General features: G+C 37.6%; 1 protein-coding gene across 1 annotated transcript in view; it reads right to left on the reverse strand.

Moving 5' to 3' along the window:
* The window catches only part of CRACR2A (calcium release activated channel regulator 2A), a 51,752-nt gene that overhangs the window by 22,035 nt on the left and 8,501 nt on the right, over positions 1-21,216 (reverse strand). Inside the window, exons 2-7 of the mRNA XM_058800140.1 lie at positions 20,109-20,347; positions 15,683-15,794; positions 13,375-13,543; positions 11,711-11,857; positions 6,135-6,225; positions 3,494-3,589 (exon numbers count right to left, since the gene is read on the reverse strand). Coding sequence (XP_058656123.1) covers positions 3,494-3,589; positions 6,135-6,225; positions 11,711-11,857; positions 13,375-13,543; positions 15,683-15,794; positions 20,109-20,276 — 783 coding nt within the window. The 5' untranslated portion in view covers positions 20,277-20,347. The remainder of the gene's footprint in view (positions 1-3,493; positions 3,590-6,134; positions 6,226-11,710; positions 11,858-13,374; positions 13,544-15,682; positions 15,795-20,108; positions 20,348-21,216) is intronic.

Raw genomic sequence — 21,216 nt, forward strand, 5'->3', positions numbered from 1 at the left:
CAAAAATTTAGGGAGCAAAAAGCTGCAGACAAAAACCCCACTCAGAGAACAGTATGGCCATCTGAAAACTTACACAGAGACTGTTCAGGAAATGTAACTGCAATGGTAGCCAACATCAGCTCCCAGAATCATCTATACTGATGTTAGAAATACTTGCTATAAATCCTGGTGCTCACTCTTGTCAGAAAAACAATAATATAATGTGTAAAACCCAGAACATAACAAGAGGAGAAAGGATTGTTTCACAGCAATACAAAGCTCCCTTCTTCCACTTTACCCTTTGAGGGTACAATCCTTTGAGAAATACCAAACACTACCTTTAAAGCCCTCATCTGAACAACTCACAACACAGAGAAATAACTCACTAGGGGAATGCTCAGCTGGTGGTAGAATGGCATAGATCCTATAGCTTCTAGCTGCTTATTGGAGCTGCAAATTGGCTTCTATGTTCATCTGGTAGATGGAAACTGCTGGGGAAAAGATTAATGGCCCTTAGACATGTTTAAAAAAATCTAAGTAGCAGAAAGAATTAACCCATTCCACAGGTCAAGCACAGACACAGTAGTTGATGGTGCATATTCTCTTTTTCTGACAAAGATGAGAGGAAAATCAAGTTTAAGTTGAATAAAGATCTGGAATTATCAAATGCAAATGAGCGGTTGCTGAGGACATTTATTGGTTTCCCCAAAAGACACATACATTGAGCACCCACCATGCAGTCCCTTGTTCTTAGCTCAGCATCCTGTCTGTAGTTTTTATATTCTTTTTTTCTCCCTATTTATTTCAGTAGCATGTGAAAGATGCAAAATTTATACAGTGCCATAAGGCAGTTATAAGCACTTGAGTGGTACTGATCCATGTTTTCATGCATCTCATTCCCAATTCCAAGATCGTGCTCTTCAGTGGTTGCCATCAGCACAGAACCCAGCATTTTATGTGAGAAGTCCAGTAACTCCCCTGCGTTTCACCTGGCATACACCTGCTTTCTTCTCTCACACAAGAGTCTGTGCCCTAGAGGTTATGCTGGATATCCTCTGTCCCCATTGCCTCCTCCTGAGATGTTCCAACTGACATCCCTTGAGGAACAATGCCAGCCAGACAACCCTCATAAGGGAAAACCCCTCTGGCTATGTCAGAGGAAACAAAGCAGATCTCATTTGGTTTGAAAGCCCCCTTTCATATTTTTGTTAATGATTTCCAACACAAAAACAACTACACTGTATTTCAAATTTAAAAAAAAAAGAGACTTATTAATGAAGTTTGGAAAAAAGCATTTGTGTTGCTCCCTTGTGGACTAAGAGGTTCTCTCATACAACCAAGCAGAGAAGTTGTAACTAAATCAAGCTACTTTCACTGTCTGCAAGAAGAGATTTAATTATCAAAGTATATTTCCATGCCAGAGGAGGAGGCAAAAGTGAAAGAGACCTCTGGATAAGGCAAACATTAGACACCACACATGGGTATCTCAGCGAATGAAAAGCAACACCAGAAAATGAGTGGGGACATGGTACTACAAAAACAGATCTGGGTAAAGATGAGAGTCACTTTCAGAGAGGATCATTAGAAATCAGAAAAATATATGTAGAAAACAGTGCCTCTAACTACACTGAGTAAAGCACTCAAATAATAGACTAGGTTGGTATATCAGAAAAAAACCCCATCAAATACTACATATCAGATTAACAATGGGCCAATCAGCTGGTTGAATGACAGAAGTTTCAGTTTTCATCAATCATCTGAATGAAATCATGTCATCTCAGCATTAGAAATAGTGAATTCCATTCGTCCAACACAGCTTCCTTTCCATAAAACCAAAATGGGATAGTTTCATCTTTATGGTGTATGAAGAGTCTGTCTTTCAAAAGCACCCTTGTTGTGATTCATGCAAATTCATAATGGAGAGGGAAAATACTAAATACTAGAAATTACAAAAAAACCAAACATGGCAATATTATTCACAATAAGCAATGCAGTAAATAGAAATGGAAACATAAAACCAGATAAAAAGCCAATACTAATAAAAATAGCACAGACATTGTTTTATGTTCTCCAGGATAGGCAATATTAGACAATGGCAATTTAGACAACAATCATAAGATAAGACTTCCTGGTATTGTTCCCTATATTGATTGATTACACCAGGCTTAAAATTGAGTGAAAGCCTTTGAATAGCTTCTGTGGGTTTTATACCAAATTTAGAAAACACATACTCAAAAAAAAAATTTTTAGAGAATTACTGGTTGACAACCAAGTTTAAACAGAGCTTTAAAGCAAAAAAAAACAAACAAAGGAAAATATTAAACATATTCATCAGAAAATTAGAATAAGTCATTTGTTATACTTCCTCAGTTAGTTTCAGACTAAAAATGCCTGATCTGTATGCCCCCACAGACATCTTCAAAGTATAGATTATTCCATTATAGTGCTGCAATGTGGTGAAGAGCCTGCATAAAACCACATATATTCTGATTCACAGTGATACTGGACAAAGGTAATTAACATCAGGCAGTTGATTTCAACTGTGGAATAGACTTTTAGTTCAGTCCTGCATTCTTATCAGGCAAATTTCACAGAATAACAGAGTACCAGCTTGGAAGGGTAACTCAAGGTTCATCTGTTCCAACCTTCTTTGGCAAAAATACAGTTTAGCCAAGATGACCCAGCATCCTGCCCAGCTAAATCTTTAGTGTCCAATGTTGGGGAATCCACCACTTCCCCAGGAAGTTTATTGCAACAGCTGATGGTTCTCATTGTGAAAAACTTTCTTCTTTTTGTCCACAAATTCATATTCTACAGAGGGAATTGTGTTTACAGCACTCCATTTCAGCCCTTTAAATTCCAGTGCTACCTCCTTTCTCTATTACTAGTCTTTACTGCAATGACCTTGCAGCCACTTTACAGCAAGTTCTCTGCTCCCCCAAGCAGGCCATGCATTTTAGAAGCAAAACACCTCAGGTTTTATTATGGGAACTTGACAAGCTGTTACCAATGCAAGGAAAACATGCACTGCTATAAAACTGTTATCACAGAGATATATCAGGAGCAAGTTGTTCAGGAGGGAGCATTTTGAGTTCATAGTGCTGAATCAGTCCAAAACAAGTAAATGAGTGGCTGGTACAGGCTTTGAGCAGAGGTGTGCACTAGAAGAGCCAAATCATTGTTCTCTGCTCTTAAACTGGGTGTTAAGCCAGTTCCTAGAAGACTGAGGGCAATGGAATTATGCCACATTTTCATAAAAATTAACCTAGTACCTGGGGACAACATGCAAAGCATTATTTTACTCTCCATTTTGCCACATAAAAGGAAAACTACTTTAGAAATAGAGATTAACATTTTTCCTAAGCACATGACACAAAAACAACAGAAGGTCACAATTTGGCACAACCACATCACACCAACTTGCAGTTTTGGAACCTAAAATAGTACCTAAAGAAAACCATATGAGCAAATAAGAGCCATCTATTTCTTAACTCCAAAGGATATCAGTTAGTACCCTTTTCTGTTTTTGAACTAGCTGTTCCAGTTCCTGTTCTTTTGACAGCAGCTTGCGTTCCAGCTCTTGACTTTGGGACTGAAACCTCTCTGTGTCCTGCAAAATTCCAAGAGGAAATGGATTAACAGAACAGCACAATTGCATCATAGGAGGAGAAATAATGAGTCAGTGATTAAGCTTTCCCCAGTGACTATCACAAGACACAGGTAGTACTCAGTTTAGGGGTGGTATCACTCATGAATCTCTAAACTGCTGTAGTCCAGCAGCTTCCATGGCTATGGTTGGTACAGAATGTGCTGATTGCACATGAGTAGGTATTGAGTCTAGAAAGTGGAGGCAAACATCCCAGGCAGGAGGCTGAGCAGCTGAGCCAGTCTAGATCAATGCAGCCAGAATGTATCCTCTTGTTTCCAGCCACAGCAACTCAGTCTGATGTGAAAGAAACTCCACGCTTCGAATCCGTCACTAACAACAATTTTTCACAGATGTTCCACTGGTATAAACAAGCAACTGGGGCTTCAAGCTCTGCCTTTCCCTTAGCAATTATATGAACCTGTCCACTATCTAAGTATCCTGCAGTCACCGGGAACTCCCAGTCACATTTGGGATTACTCCTGACACTCCTCAGCTGAAAAAAATTGTCAGCCCTCTCCTGAGTAAAATCAGGTTCCAGCAGTTTGTATCAGCTGAGAATCTGTCCTGTTTCTCCAAAAACAGGCTTCTTCTACTCTCTAAGGTCCCCAGGAAAATGCCTCTAAACAAAAATAAAAATTCCCTCATGGCAGCAGTCATTGTTACAAGTGTTGTCCCTTAAGCAGTGCGCGTGATGGGGTAATGAAATGCACGACAACTGGTTCTTTCTGGGGAAGAATATATATGCAAGTGAAAAAACAGACTAACTGCCCCTTTTGTGTAACATTCAGTCAGCAGGGTATTAAGTATTGTAAATAGCTACAACTTGTACTTATTTGCATCTTACCAATTTCTTTAAATGTATTCTTCAATAGCTGCTCTTCATTCAAGCCACCATAATTTCCCCTTTATATGGCATCAATGCATCTCCCCAGGCTGAAAAGTCTTTGTAAGACTTTGCATTAGAGAAAGAATTTAACAGTCAGATCTCCCCAGATCTCAAATTAGTCATGCAAAGAAACAATACTTCATGAGTGTCTGGCAGCCCTTAGTGCGACTGCTGACTAAACTGTAAATAGCTTGAGTGGGAAGCTTTCATGAAAAAGCCTGAAAGAAATGGCTTAACCTCAAATATATAACTAATTAGGAGATCCAACAATCATTGCTTACGGAAAAGTCTTTGTTGTTTGGGGCTTTTCAGTACCACTTCAGTTGTGGACTATTAAGAGCACATAAACTATTTGTTCCACAAAAGTGCTGTCAGGCAAAGTTGCAAGTACTTTTTATCCTTCAGCTGGTATACAAACTTTATTTAAAGGTTTCATCTTATCCACCACTAAAAACTGCTCTCAGCTTGGAATGGAAAAAAACTTGAAAATTTGAGTCAGGTTCACTACCCAGTAAGGCAAGTGAAAGGAATGACTCCTTAGGCAGCTGATAAGGCACTTTTTTTTCTGTTTCTCTTTCTTTTTCTTTTATTTTATTTTGGTTGCCAGGGAACAAAAAATACTTGATATATTTGCATCACAAAAGGAAGCTTGAGATATATTTGATTACATTGTCTAGATATATTTATACATACTTGATTGAGAATGGAGGCAATAACCACTATTTTGGCAACTATTTCTATCACATATTGCTGAAACCATGTATTTGTTTCATTTAAATGACTGATGCCAAGACAACAAAAAGGGATGAGCCAGTAGCTCATGATTGACTGTCCCAGGGCACCCAGAGCAGCCGTGGAACCTCCAATATTTTAATACTCAAAAAGTAACTGGCCAAGTTCCTGAGCATCCTGACCCAGCTAGGAAGTAATGCATCACCTTCCCACCCATAAGATTCTAGGGTGATTCTTTCCTGGAGCATGCCGGGAGTCCTTGGTACTTTCCTAATTTCACAAGAAAAAGCAGGAAAGAAAAATCCAAAGAAAAGACTACAGACACAGTAGAGGAGATTTAAAGACAACTTCCCAAGAGAAGGGAATTCATCTTCAGGTGTTTTGGAAGCACCATGGCAGTCACCAAAGATTCTGTCCTGCATTTATTTTGTAAATAACCTGTGGTTGTTCCACAAATTACCATCACTTGATTCATCTCTTATTGTTATCCCTCCCAAAAATCAGAGAATGCAGAATTCAACAGGATTAGTGCTGCTCTGAACAACCTCACAGCGTGTTTTTCCTGATTGTGACCAGAAGCTGGACCTAGAGTAGCACCAACAATACAACATTTGTAGTTCAAGTGACTTTCAAAAGCATGCCAGCTGTGCTGTATGCCAGCCACTGAGCACAGGACATCACAGCTCCTTCATCCAACAAGTCACTTAGCCTGCAGCTGCAGAGACTAAAAGTTTGAAGCTGCAGCACAAAAGTAGCTGTGAGGAAAAAAAATTTTTTCTTCCTCTGTTGTGAAATACATTTTGTGGGATTTAATTTCACACCCAGAATGAGTTTAAAACCACTGAAAGGGGGAGCAGAATCCACGGCCACTATAACAGAGACACTCACTTTCAAGAGAAACTGTTCTTTCTCCTTTTTGATTTGCTGTTCCATTTCCTCATAGAGATGTTGAATTTCTTCATCATAAGCAGCAATTTTCCTAATAAGAAATAAAAATACACTGAGTGGGTCTTTGCAGCATTACTTCAAGTCATGGCCCACATTACCAGCTAAGTTCCACATCTCTGCCTTTACACAAAACTCCACAGAATGTTCTGGTGTCAAGGAAATAGAAATTTTTGTGCAGCAATGCTCACAGATTTTTTTTTTCTCATGGAAGTAAAGCTTCAGTAGCTCAAAAGCTAATATAAAGCTGATGTTTCCATAAAAAGCAGCTGTTCATTATGCAATTTTAATGACTACTAGATCTTGGGTAAAAGGAAGAGAGTTTCCTAATGACAATACCAACATATCAGAACCCAAATTTGACCGTTAAAATTATTTTCATAGCAATTTCTTGTTTTCTATTCCTAGACTGCATTGTTGCCCATTCAAGGGTACTGAATGAAGTACTTCTATCTAAGACACATTAGCTAGAATAGAATTCTTGAAAGACCTTCTTGAAAGCAGCCTTACTGCCTCCCTAACTGCTCTGCTGAAACAAATTTGAAAAGCCTAGACAAGGAACAGAAATAAATATGCTGTGCACAAGTGTATGCAACTGTAGGAAGAAAAAAGAAGAACCTACAAAGTTCACTTTTTTCCAGTGGAATACTGCAATTAAAATATCACTGCAGTTTGATCCATGAAGGATTACAATGTTTAGCTTAGGAGCAAATGTTTAGCTAGGACAGAAAAATTTAAGTGTTGACAGGGAACAAGATATCTGCTTTGTTCTGCTACTATTTTATGCTATGCTCACTATCCAGACACTGAAAAGCAAAAATATCTTTGTATCAAACTCAGGGGACATCGTAGAATAATTTTTATAGTGATTATTAGGAACTTTATCTGACAGTACTGTATATTGCCTCATATTCTTCCTGCCATAGCTGTTCCTTGAGCAATCTGCATAATGCAGATTAAAGAATAAAGTACCAAATCTTCAAGGGCATTCACATCAGCAAGACAAGGAACATGCAGTAGAAAAAAACCCAGTATTTATTTTGTATCTACCTTTTTTTTTTTTACCCAATGTGGTACATATTCTATGTTTTCCCTTATTGAAGGCCTGGTTCTCTTCTAATTTAAAACAAAGCCAATTTTATAGAAAATTCAAAAACTTTACCTAATCTAAGAAGAGTGAGTAAAGCCAGAAACAAGTCTGTCTTTCCCCCTTTCAACAGCAGAACACCTGACACTGCCAGCTTGCTTTTTCAGTCACAGGTTAAAAAAGTGAGACATTTTCACAGGATTTACAGAAGCAATACACAACTGTTAAGCTACAAGAATTGGAGGAAAACAATGGCTGTCACTTAAGACTTTCATAAACTCTGACTAGGTGAGAAAACCGGGCCCCAAAAGGGCCTTTGCCACGTAATTGCAACATTTCAAATAGAGAGTGCCAGATAATCCAGAAGCCCCTTAGTTGCTTTACTCGCCTTACACTGTAAAAATGTGTCATGCTCTGATCTCAAATTATTTTCTTGAAACTAAGAAAATGCTAATTTCTTAAATTAGCATTTATCAATGGAAGCAAATTACACAAATCCCTAGCGAAATAACAACTACTTAGAAAGGCATGGCAGAGATGCTAGGACCATACACCTACTGTATTCATGCAGTTAAATGTCACTTTGACCAGCACTAGACTGACTACTGAAAAGCCCTGTAACTTTGCAGAGGCAGAACACACTGCACAGCAGTCAGTGTTTCCATGGGAATCATAAAGATTTCCTGGGCTTCTGTATGACAGGGAGAATAACTTCAGTCCTGTGTTTTAGCTTGCTGATTTAGGTATTTTTTTTCCCTCTAATGTGTTTGGAAGCAAAGGATATGGCAGCACCATGAAGACTACATCCTGAAAGCACTACTGAGTGTAGGAATCTTTTCAGTTGCTCTGGCACATAAGCACACGCCATTTCTGCAGGCTGCATACCCTGCAAGCATTACATTCATGGATTCCATTCTTATCTCTGATCAAATTAAACAGAAGGGGAAAATAATACCCCCTCGTAATCAAAAGTCTAACAATTATAAGAAAAATAACTAACAAGCAGAAGAAAAAAAAAATTAGCTGGCAAATATTCCCCAGATATATTCAGAATAAAAAAAACTGAATTGATAAGGATATATCATTTTTATGTGATAAGGATATATCATTTTAATGTGAAAAATACAACATGTTTTTCTATTCCCTTAGATTACCTCTTCAAGCTTTACTTAACACATAGTTTTATAATTTCAGTCATATTTGATAATTTAGTCTCTCCTTTCAGTAACTGTGGAATAAAGGGATAGAGATAAAAACAAATGAAATGTAATGTGAGTTCACTAAGTTCAGACGATAGGTTCAGGATCAACACACTTGCAAGGGTTTAATTTCTGCCCATACATGTAGCTGCAATGTGAATTGTTTTGATTTCATAACTGCTGTCTGTGCAGTTTGTCATAATGGTTCTTTCTCCTTAAAAAATTACAGTGATTTGTGCACAATGTGAACTAATCTCCTGAGATGCTGATTCTCCTCATCTTCCACAAAGATGGATTCTGACACTATCCCATGCTAAGTGAGAAGTCAGTTCATATTTCCCTTTCCCTGCCTGTTTAGAACTCTTGTTTGAAACAGAGTCTACATTTTTATTACGTTTGTCCTTCAAATGCAAAAGCACAGCAGCACACAGAGCTAATGGCAGTTGAAGATTTTATCTGCTATTAGAAGAAAAAGGTCCTTCTCATCTCTTTTAGGCTTACTTCCTATCAGTCTTACTAAAAGCCCCTTGGTTCTACTGCCAGGGATTTGAAGAATAACAAGGTCTGTCATACTCCACTCCAGCCTTTGCCTCCTCATTCAAGAGATATGACCTTTTAAAAATAGCTCTCTCAGAATAGCTGCTCTATTCCTTTAACCACTGAGTTGCCATTCCCTGCACTTTTCCCCATCCCACTACACTGTTCCTGTGTTGCAGAGACGAGAACTTCCCACAGTGTGCTCAGGATATGGGTGCACTAAGAGTCCATGCAGTGGCAAAAACATGCTTTGCCACATGCCCAGTACCCTCCTTGCTAGTGCCAAGCAGTTTACTGGGCTCTTTTGGCTGATTTTGGGAAGCTCTCTGCAATGCCCCCATGGGCTTTCTCTGGAATTGTAATTGCCCATCACATGAGCATTATTTTATTTTCTCTTCCTAATGTTCATCTCTGCGCTTTTGGGGTGCTCAACACATCACCCTATTATTTTTAAAACCACTACTACTATGTTTAAGAAGCCATCTAATTTCAAACTAATTTCAAAGCCCTTAAAATTAAACACAAATACTGAAAATCAAGGAGAACAAACCCTGGTAAATAAATATCGTACCCACAAAATCACATTTGGTTTAGATTTAAAACCCATTTGATTTTTTTTTTCCTCTCTCTCTCTAGTTACATCAGTATAAACCTGCACAGTCCCCCAGGTGTGCTGTATTTGCATGTTTGTGTATCAAGAATATATGCTCATCCTCACTGCCGCCTGGACCTACAAACAGGAATAGCAGCAACCTACTGGATCTATTGAACCAGAACAGGATGAAACTCCTGGATGTCTCAAACCATGGGACTCAGGTTCAAGAATGAAAATATGTACATGTGAAAGGTCCAGAAAAAAAGGCCAAAAAAAATGTAGACAAGAACATCACGGGTGAAGAGCATAGATTTTTATGGCATAAAGATCCCAGCACGCGCACATGAAACTTCTGAGGGCATCCAGGATAGAAGAAAAAGGAACAATTGAAGACAAAAGCACAGCCTACACCCAGGAAATGAGACAAAAGGCAGAGAGTAGACTGCCTTATTGCCTAATGACTCACAGAGGTGAGTCAGGAAGGAAAGACTCAGGAAGAAAAGACAAAAGATCAAATTCATATTCAATTTCCAAAGAATATTATTGTCACCAATCAAGAAGAGCCCAGTAGACATTACAGGTCCTCAAAACCCAGCATCCCTTCTCTTTTGTGACCCCACAGTAAATCCTGGCCAGTCTCTCAGATACATGCATCTTAGTGCTATTGAGTATGTGGGTATTAAAAAAAATTAATCTTCTCCCCTCTATGATGCTGTCTTGAGCTTTGTTGTGATTCATACATAGTTTAAAAGAAACAGGTTATTTATCCCCACTGTTACATTACTACTCTGATTCCTTCCAGCAATCGACTACAAACAAAACAACAATCAACGTGCTGAAATCAGCAGTGTTAGCAGGAGCAACAAAAAGAAGAAATTAGCAAAAACGTGTCTACTACAAAGGCATGAAAATCCAACGCACTTTCAAGTTAGACATTTCACATCAGCCAGAAAAGATAATGCTATTGTACTCTCTGTACACCTCTGCACTGATCAGAGCTATTAAAGAGACACATTTTTTCATTCAGCTCCCAAAAAAACATTCACCAAAAAACCCAGAAAACCCTCACAGAACAAACCTCTCACCACACATGGTAATTAACAAGCTCTAGTCTAAAATCGACAGCAAAACTCTCTGTATGCTGTTTCCAGCTGCCTGAAGGCTAAAACCACACACAGAGACTTAGGTGAAAATGCTACTTATTATAAACCAATTGTCTTTAATGATCATACATTTTTAGGTCTTTTCCTTCTTCATAGGCCTTGTCACATTCTCAGAATAGTCAGGAGAGTGCTGAACAAATGAAGTAAAATTTCATCAATATATTTGCCTTTATTGCTCAGTCTGTAAGAATCTGAAATTCAGAAGTAACACTTTAAAATAAAAATACAGCGGAACTTCAACTACACCCACAGTTTTGCATTTTATTAAGATTTAGCATCATAACTTTTCTCCCTCTAGATAACTACATACAAAAAAACGATCTGTTAATTTTTACTTCTTATACATATTTTTGTATGTGTATTTTATGTATTTGTTTATATTTATATTTTATATGCTTTACATATAAAACATACATATGTTATTTACTATATTTCATAGCTTTGCTTTATATATATTTGTTAACTTACATTTTCACTAGTATCAGTGCTTTGTGCTGCTCTAACATCTTAAACCTCTTATGTCTCTGGCCAGTTAATCCAGGTTTATAGCTTTTCTGCATGCAATGCTTGCAAAGCACACAGACAATTTGCCAGATTTACTGTTAAATATGACTTTCCTCTGGAATCAAACTGATTAACTGGATTGGAATCACTCAATATTGTCTTAAAACCTCAATGCAATAACAGATATCTGCAAAAGAATTTCAGTCAATAAAATCTTAACCAGAAGAGAAAAGCTAATTTGATTCAGTTCTGCCATATGAATGGTTCTACCCATAGTCTTAATGCTTGATAAAATTTCACATTATAGGAAATTTTACATTATGTGAAGTCTTGTCCTTCGGTATCCGCTGAAATACCTTGTTTATTTCAGAAGTTCAAATAGCAGGTGAAATATCTCAAACTACACAAGCAGTCTAACAAAGAGAAGTACTAACTTTTTTAGAGCACATTCCAATTCATTCTTCTCATTATCTGCTTCTTGGAGCTGGGAAAAAATTCTGACCAAGAACTCTTCAAAATTGGAAAGTAAATGAGGTTCTTCTTTTTTTAGCTGCAACCAAAGTTGCTTCACATCAGCCTCACTGAAAGAAAACATCATAAAGGATTCATTAAGAGAGAACATTTCCCAGGCTGCAGTAAATGTCCTTAGCACCCTTAGTAGATGGAGGCTGCAGGGCAACACTAGTCAGAACACAAAACTTATTAAAAACAACCTAAACTGTGCCAGATTTGAGAAGGATGAGGGGGTGGGAAATTATGGAGATCGAATTTATTTAAAAAAATACATTGCAACATCTGGCCATTCCTGACTGCAGAACAGCACAGGAACTGCTTGTTTAGTGGGTGCCTTGCCAGACACTCCACCTAAACAGGAATGGGTAAGAAAGGAGACAAGACGAGATACAGTATGCCCTGCCATCACTTCTATTAGAATTAAAGAAGTTTCCACATATCTAGAGGGGAGGGGCAGTGGAAAAGCTAACAAAATCCCTCCCTCGTAAGAAATGAATGAGATTCAGACTCCTAAGTAACATAGATATGTTAACAAATTGCATTTCTACCGCATTCTTTCATTTTCAATACATTTTTCTTCCATGGTGATTCTGCTACAAAAAGCAGAACAAAACATCTTGAAATTTTGATTTAAAGATTTACCAAGATAATGTTGTGTTTCCAAATCTGTTCAGCAGACACTGACAGCTCTATTGTGAATTATAATGGGTTTCTAATACTTTGCCAATATTTTCCTGAACCACTTTGTTTCTTCCTGACTCACTTTGTTCCATGAGCATTGCAATCCTGAACCTAGCCAGCAAAGAGTGCTGCATTTAAAGGACAAAATAAGAGTAGGGATAGAAAAAATGGGTGATAAATATCTCTTCATAATGAAAGGCTTTCAGGATGGCTGACAATGAACTGTTTCCTGGAACAGGCAGTCAAGGGAAGACAAGGACAGATGAGTGCTTTTGTTCCATAGTAAGAATCACAATGTATTTCTTAAATATTTGTACCACTTGTCCAGATGCTCTCCCATTTTTGCCCAAGGTTTTGTTTGGTTTTTTTTTTTTGTTCTACAGTATTCATTGTGATTGACCAATGAATGTGAGGCCGTCACATACAAAGCTCTTTGAGCAGGTTCTATGCTCCATTTTTCAGAGAGATCCATCCTAGCCTTGGAAGAAGTAGAATTACCAAAGCAATCACAATAGGCAATTAGGCAGGAAGAGGAGAAAAAGCAGAAAAAATGGAGAAAAATTCCCTACTTATGGTGCACTTCAAATGCAGCCCTTGCCAAAAATAGCAGTCAACACGCATTGATTGAAAATCAGTGACATCTGTGGATTACATGCTTGTAATTATCTATGTTCAGATCACGTGGCAGAAAAACACGTTTCATGTACCTGGAGTACAACAGTTTTGCTTTTAGAAATCTGGTCAAACAGCATTTTATCATGACAGCAAGAAAATTAGTTTTTTAAAGAAACTCTGTGGTTTTTAGCAGCTTTTGTTCTTGCTGTTCATCTTGGATTCCATTTAAATCAAACCCAGAGGTGAATCATAAAGGGTCATACAACTGATGATTGCTGTGAGAACTCACTCATCCAAAACCTTTGCAGCTCCAAGCCGATCCATGAGATTTGAGAATTGGAATTCTTCATCCTCATCACCAGTCATGGTCTCTTCGTATCTAACTGGGCAGGCTGTTTCTCCTTCTGATGGTTGCACCATGTCATTTTTCAAAGCAATCTGCTCCAAAAGAAATTGGCCTAAGAATTAGAAATTACACACATTAGCATTTTCAGAAATTACTATAAGAAGCAATGTCATACTAAAACTCAAATTTTATGGTAAATGAACAAAAGTTTGGGGCACCCCAAGAGGATCCCTGAGTTCTATGGCTGGCTTTGTGCCCCATTTAATGTCTAACCTTCAGTAAATCATCCACCTCAAAATTCACAAACAATAAAAAAATTTGTATCTCCATGCAAAACATAAAAGGATATAAATTGCAGTAACAACTCTTCATAAATGTTGTGGGTTTGTTTCTTGATAGGTTCAAATAAGTTAGGGATCTAAAATAACAGTACTGATAAAATGTATATTAAATAAAATTTAACATTCTTTTTAGTGCATGACCAAAGACACACATTCAATTCCTATATAAACTGCATACAGAAAGCTACATTTTATTAACAGTAGTTTTATGGTGAGGATGCAGAAGTGCAATTATCACATGAATAGTCAACTTTCTGGGGGATTGGGGTGGGGAATATTGTGATTTTATGCTAATTTTTGTTATATTCTAAGTTCCACTACAGAAATTTCTATAGGTCCAAGGAAACAGAAACACTGGTGTAGTTTTGTTTTTATTAACTCCATCTTGCTTTTCTCATAGCACCCAACAGAGCATGTTTGCAACAGAACTGAGTACGTTGCAAAGAGGGGTTACAGTAAATTTCATATTTGCCACCATTAGAGAAATAGAAACAGGACCCTCCCAGTTGAGAGAGTAATTGGTGCAGCATGAGCTTTATACAGACACTACTCTGGCTGCTCAAGCAGCTTTTATCTACTACAGCTTCTGCTTCCAGGAATGCCAACATCATCACCTAGCCAAATGTAGGACTAGCTGGCCTGGAAAATACCTGTCAGTGCTGTGGGGCAGGTTAAGATGTACCATGCTTCAAACTATCTATCCTTATCCTTTACATGGTGTGGTCTATGTCCTGTGTGTGGTGTGTGGGTGTCTTTGGGGTACGTGTTTAAAACAGGAAAGCAGTGACCACATCCACCTGGGCCTCTGGACTGGGCTCCAGCACCTGAGCAGCAAGAATCCCCAGGATCTGGAACTGCTTGAGATGGCAGCCACTTACAACCTCCCTTAGTAAAGAGCTTTGGTTATGCAGGGACTGCTTATGGAAGTGATCTTAATTTAACTCATGAAAAGCAAAGCATATATTATTTCATTTTCTAATAATGTTAATTTTCAGATTAGAGCATACCCTATGAAGATACTTGTTCTACCTCTACAATGGGAGAGGTGGGACATAAGAGAATTAGGGTTTCAAACTACTGATAGAAATAACATAGGTCCTGCTTGTTGGACCTGTAGATATTAACTAAATTAAGATTTGCTGTTACAATTCACACCTAGATGAGATTCATTTTTCTAGAGAAAATACTTAAGCTTAGCCAGCAGAGCTAAAATTAGGTACAAAATTGATTCTGCATAAACAACCAAGCACTGTTTAACTAACATTGTCGTCTTATCTGGAACGTCACATCTTGGGAGAAAACCACCCTGTGACAAACACAGAGAATACGACAATAAGGGTGCTGTTGAAAAACAAGCAGTTACAAAGAACTTATCAGATCATATCTTACAGAAGTAATAAGTGCCTCATTCTGTTTTGTTTTGAAATAAATTAGCATCACTTGAAGAATTAATTCATTGTAGAAAGCATTCCCATAGGTCTAAGGACAGTGGTGTTAACATACTCCAACATTGTCTTACATTAAGATTAGAGATAATTTTAATTATCTTTCTCGTCCTATTACCTGACATGAAATAACACACAAGACTCCCCAACGCCCCTGCCCAAAGGAAACCTTCAATAAGTTGTACATAGATTTACTCAACAGCTTAAAACAGGTGTGATTCAGGTGATTTCATCACTTTTTCATACTGTGTCATGGCTTGTCATTTTACACAGGAGAGAAAGACCCAGAAGCCCTTTGTCTACTCATTCATATAATTTGATCACTTCTTCCTCTGCTACATTTAGGGAACAGTCTGGCACCCTTAAGTATTAAGTGTCCTGTTAAGACAAAGTTCCATTTGATTCATGTGGAGAGTACAGAACATGAATAAAGCTCAAAAGAAGAGACATGTTTCCAAAACTCACTGAATCCTGTGATGAACTCCTTTGGGGTAAGTGAGCCATTGCCATCAGCATCCAATGTAACAAAAACTTTTTCAAGTTCTTCCAGGCTAAGAGGTAACTCAGGATGCAGTCTCTGTAATGACAAAACATGCAGCAACTTTCTCCATTACTACAGGATAAGAGGAAGTCTGGGTTCTACAAAACATCCATAGCACAGCAGGATAGGTCCTTTGCTTCCCTAAGTGAAAATCTAATTACAGAGCAAAACCAGATCAAGTGAGGGACATGTGCTTTAATGACTTATTTGTCTTTACGAACCCATTATGATGACACAGGGAGAACTGTCTGGTGCCACAAATTCCAAACATATGGAGAAGAGGAAGAACTTGAGGTGGAGTCTCAGCCTCCTGGTGAAATGGCTTGATTAGCTTGGTGAAATGCCTTGGTTATCAGGCTACTGGGCAAACTTGGCAGCAGAATTGTATGACAAGTTCCTTCCACGTCATAAAGTCAAGCAAGAGAGTCTCTAGATGACTACATTATAGAGAATATACTGTACTGATTCAAGCTGATTCAAAAAGTGTACATAAATAAATAAGCAAATAAAACAAAGCTAAGACAGCTGCACAGTCTAAGAACAAAATCTGTAGTTCCCACAATGAGTTAAATGGAGTTCATGACTGTCTACTTCTGTAATTAAGCATGCTCACACCAAAAAAGACATAGCTTCATAAAATCAGCTCCACAAATATCACCTACTTTTTCCTGATAATCTAAAGACATAAAAGAAAAGACTTCTATAAAACTGATACTAATGGTTTTACTCTAATTCTTTTAACAGTGTAGACAGATTCCCAGAAACAGGAGGAAACTGGAGTGGCAAACAACACCAATAACCAGCATTTCCACTGGGAGACAGCACTAGGAAAATTAAAACCTTTCCTCAGCTTGAGAAGCAATATAAATGCACACTGGTTCACTCCTCTGCTATATTAATTAACATTTTAATCCCCCCCAAAACTCCTGTTTTATATACAACATATTAAAACTGCAAGCTAGTAGGTTGATAAAGTTCATTAGATTAAAAGTGCTGATCTGTTCCACTGCGGGGGAAGGATTTGGGGTCAAAAAACCATTTCTCCTGCAATCCAAAACAGCACAAACCACTATTCAGTATTCTAAGCCATACAGGCAAGGAAAGAATTGGCTGAAACGCATTAACCAGGAGTTCCCTGGTTGCCACAAAGAGTTTAGGGTATGCTTTATGAACTGTTTGGATAGGAGTGTTAAAAGGAATTCCAAGGTGGTCCTGAGAAGTAAAAGCAACAGCGCTACTAAAACACAGAACTATTTGGAATAGTTAAAAAGGGATTTCTGATAAGGATTAGTTGTGTATTGCTGCCTGCTTCCAGAAGTAAAACCTGGATGTATACTCAGTTTAAATGCCTTTTTTCAACAGTGTCTTCAGTTTCTTACTTAAACACACCCATCTTCCCAAAGTTTGGATTTCAAACTCTACGATCTAATGGGAAACCTTTTATAATCAGCTCCTCCTGTAAAATTCTTACAGTCAACACCACACTGATGAGGGAGAAGGTGCTTCAAACAAATTACTCTTTTTACATTCAGAAAAACAGACACTGTACTCTTACCACTAGATCTTTGGAACCTGCTGAAGGAGCACCCAATCTGACTGTGCCAAAAATACGGACCCAGCTGCTATGCCAGTGCAATGATCTGGGGGTCTTGCTGCAAACCTGACTGACAAATATGGGCTTCTCCAACCTCAGCTGCAGTGCCCTAATGCAGCATCCAAATTCTGCTGAGAATTACACTAAATTTACAGTAGAAAACACCATTATTACTTCTATTTTCTTGGGGGGAAGAGGGAAAAAAAAGGTGTGAAAATAGGAGATTCTAAGGAATGTACCAACATTTTGCTTCATTAAATTCCCTCCAGATCATTTGCAGACTTTTATGAGGTATGACACTTACTAAGATTAAATCAATGTTTTCCCAACCTCTTGGGTTTTTTCTTAATAAAAAAATTAAAGTGGTTTGTGGCTAGGAAAGCAAAATGTTATTGGTCTCACTGTTGTGTTTTTGTTTATTTGCTCATTTTAATCTTACTGTAAAAATACATAGGCCCTTTCAATATGAGGCTCCTAAAATTTTAAAAAGAAAAGAAAAGAAAACAAAACATATTCAGAGATACCACTGGAGCTTCAAAAGAAGCTATCTACACTGCCACCAAAGGTGCTCTGTGGTTTCATGATATCTGTGCTTAATTCTCCTAAAATACCAAGCTTTTACTCAGCTAAATACAAGGACAGAGGTCAAACAGCTAAGAGCAACATCTGAACCCAATCCTCCCATGTACTTTAGAACAAAACATTTTACAGCACTAACTCTCATTATTCATTATAACCTCAAGGACCAAGAGATGAAACTGTGGTTTCAAGTCTAAGGTAGAATTTTCTTTCTTGCCATTTCAGAAAACCTCTTGTTGGTTTGAAAGTTGAGTGCATTTGATATTTGGAAACGGAATTAATTTCTTTTTAAAAATCCAGCTATTACCATCCTCTCACAATAAACAACATCATATAATCAAGGAGGAGTAAATCTTTAGTGTAGTAACTGTTACAGACACAAGAGAAAAAAACACTGCAAGATTTGTTCCATCAAGATTAATTAAATTTCAGATACTTTGCACTCTGTTGAAATCATGCCTTGTACCCCAAGCCTAAAGATTAAAAGGCTTAGCATTAGCATCCTATATCTGAAGCAAAGCTTCAGGAATGATAGGCAGTAAAGACCTACCAAATACAGCACAATGCAGAAGTGATCAACACTTAGTACCTTTTAAGGAAAAAACTGATTTATTTCATTAAATTTTGTTTTTCTTATAGGGAGCAAACATAATGAAAAATGCAGGAAATAAAATCAAATATAAATAAACACTATCTCAAATGTCCTGAGCACCTTTATTTCTATATTAAAGAACTTACATACACTTACATACATAGATGGAGTTTTCAGTTATAGTAAACAAACATGATGAAATAGAGGAATGAAATAGAACTTTATTTGTTCTTTGCAACACTATTTCTACTGCATTTTTGCAGCATCTGTTTTAGAACCTGAAGTATAAATTTAGCAGCACCCTAAGCATAAACCTAGAATCAAACAGAATCAAATAATTTTACATTCCTTGCAAAAACAGGTATTAAAACTTTTTATATACGTATACATACACATAAATATTGTGGTTTTCCATTAGGTAAAAATCTATGCCTTTCAGTTTTTAGAAAGAGTGTAAAATTGTAATCCATTAAACTCTCTGTGGCTTTGGATTTACCAAACACTACCACTGGCAATACATTTGGCTTTTTGAATTCAGTTACTTCAGTGAGATAATGCAGATTGGCAAAGCCTACAGCAGAGCAAACATCTGCATTCTTCTCTTTTTTTAACTTTGCATAATTAACAGAGGTCATCAGAAAACTCAGCAACACACAACTGCAAAGAAAGCTCTTGAGAGCTAGCAAACTGAGCAGTTTATTTAGGAGGGTTTTGCTTTTCCAAAATAGGTAAAGTTGTTTCAACTGTGTTTTCATACATACAGACAACTTTTGTCTCTCAGGACAGAGAAAGTTTCTAAATTTTCTATTAGATGCTTTCTTTAGTCATAGATCATGATGAATTTGTTTTGCTCCTGCTCCCTAATTCTGTTTCATCTGTAAGTGCTGAAGTAGAAATGGATTAACACAAGTTATGCTTTGCATGTCAAGCATGAGTACATTTCTGTTCTCTACCACATACTGGCTCAAATCATCTTATCACTTCTGCAATGTGCCACAATCACATTTTCAAAAGCTTTTGTTATATATAGTTGCTTTTTCTCATCAGCATATTCAGCAAATCTGATTTTGGGCCCTCAAACAAATTAAGCACAATTTCCTAAGATTGCTGCCAACACTGAATAATGCTAAAAATACTGTTCCTCTGTACTTTTTACATATATATGTGATCCAGCTGAGAGTTCACCATAGCCTGACAGTGAAGCCACAGTGAAAGACTTTATTTACACAATTTTGCTGAAAAAAGGATAGAATTGGCAGACTAAATACACCCCTGACATTGTGTCAAATCACAAAGCAATGAATTTAATGGTGTTTCGATGTTTTCAACAAGAATAGAATTGAAGTCCTGGGGCTTTTTTTTAAACCTAATTTACTTTGATTTTCCACTTTTTTGTTGCTTTGTCTGCGAGGAAAAATGCAAGCATTATGTAAGACTTCAAAGATATTATTTTAAATCTCACATATCTCTTTAAAGTTATGAGGAGGGTGTTAACATTTTTAACTCTAAATTAATCAGTCTCAACTCATTAAGGGCTTTAGGAGTTTCTCTCACTGCGCATTTCACAGAACCAATTGTGTTTTACCTGCATGTCTTGACGAGTGACGAAGCCTTTGCCTTCCAGATCACAAATCTGAAAGAACTCTTGTGCTTTTCCCAGCACAGTTAGTTCTGGGTCTTGCTCTCCAGTCCTGCTCCTCTCTGCATCTCCTGGTTGCACGGGACTGGTGTAGTCTCCTCTTATTCTGTCCATGGTTACAGTCTCAGCTCAGGAATATCCTGGGATGCTGCTATCCCATTTACCCATAAATTCTGATCTGAAACCTGTGCATGGAAAAAAGTAAGGAAAAAATCAAATCAGACCCTCTTAATCATGCTTTCAATACAATCTCTTAGCAACCATTTCTTTAATTAGCCACCAAAGCTTAGAAGAGGAAAAAGCTTTTTGAAGACACTTACCCTTGATGGGCTTCACTAAAGACATTGCAAATGGGAGGATGAACAAGGAAGGGGGAGTCTGAGGGAAGGAGAGGACAAAACTGAAATGGAGTCTCAAAGCAGAATCAGCCAGTTTGACAAGAAACACAGACAATCGATCAACATGAAAAAGAAAACACAAGAAATACAGATAAAGGCAAGAGTAAAGTCACTACAACTTGACTTCACATATTTGTCTTGAATTTGTAGTTCTTATCTAAGTAGGTCTGCCTAAAGTAGACACAAATTTATCTCAAAATTTTTAACAGAACAAAGAAATTTTTAAGGCATTTGACTATAATATGAGAATATAGCCTGATTGTGATGCAGTATGACTGGCACAATCTGGAACAACAGAAAGGCCAGTGAAAATTGTTTAAAAATGGAACTTATGTTGACTTCAGAGCAAAGACCTCAGCACTGCATGGATATGAAGATAGAATATGAGGAAACAAGACCTTAGGCTTGTCTATGCAGTTTCTTAAAGTGAAAAGGCTCTGATCACATAGAGCAACTCAGCCTGTTTTACTCTAGGCTTCAGTTCAAACCTGACACTCTTGGAACACAGCATCTTCTAAGATGTGTTCATCTTAGAGAACTCACACAGCTTCCCGTGACAAAGTGATTTCTCTGATAGCCATGGGCCAGGCAGCTGGACTTCCCACATTGCATGTAAGTGTAAATTTACTGCAAATAGGCCATTGACATCAAACCAA

This window comes from Ammospiza caudacuta, chromosome 2, assembly GCF_027887145.1.
Source record: "Ammospiza caudacuta isolate bAmmCau1 chromosome 2, bAmmCau1.pri, whole genome shotgun sequence".
Classification (NCBI taxonomy): domain Eukaryota; kingdom Metazoa; phylum Chordata; class Aves; order Passeriformes; family Passerellidae; genus Ammospiza; species Ammospiza caudacuta.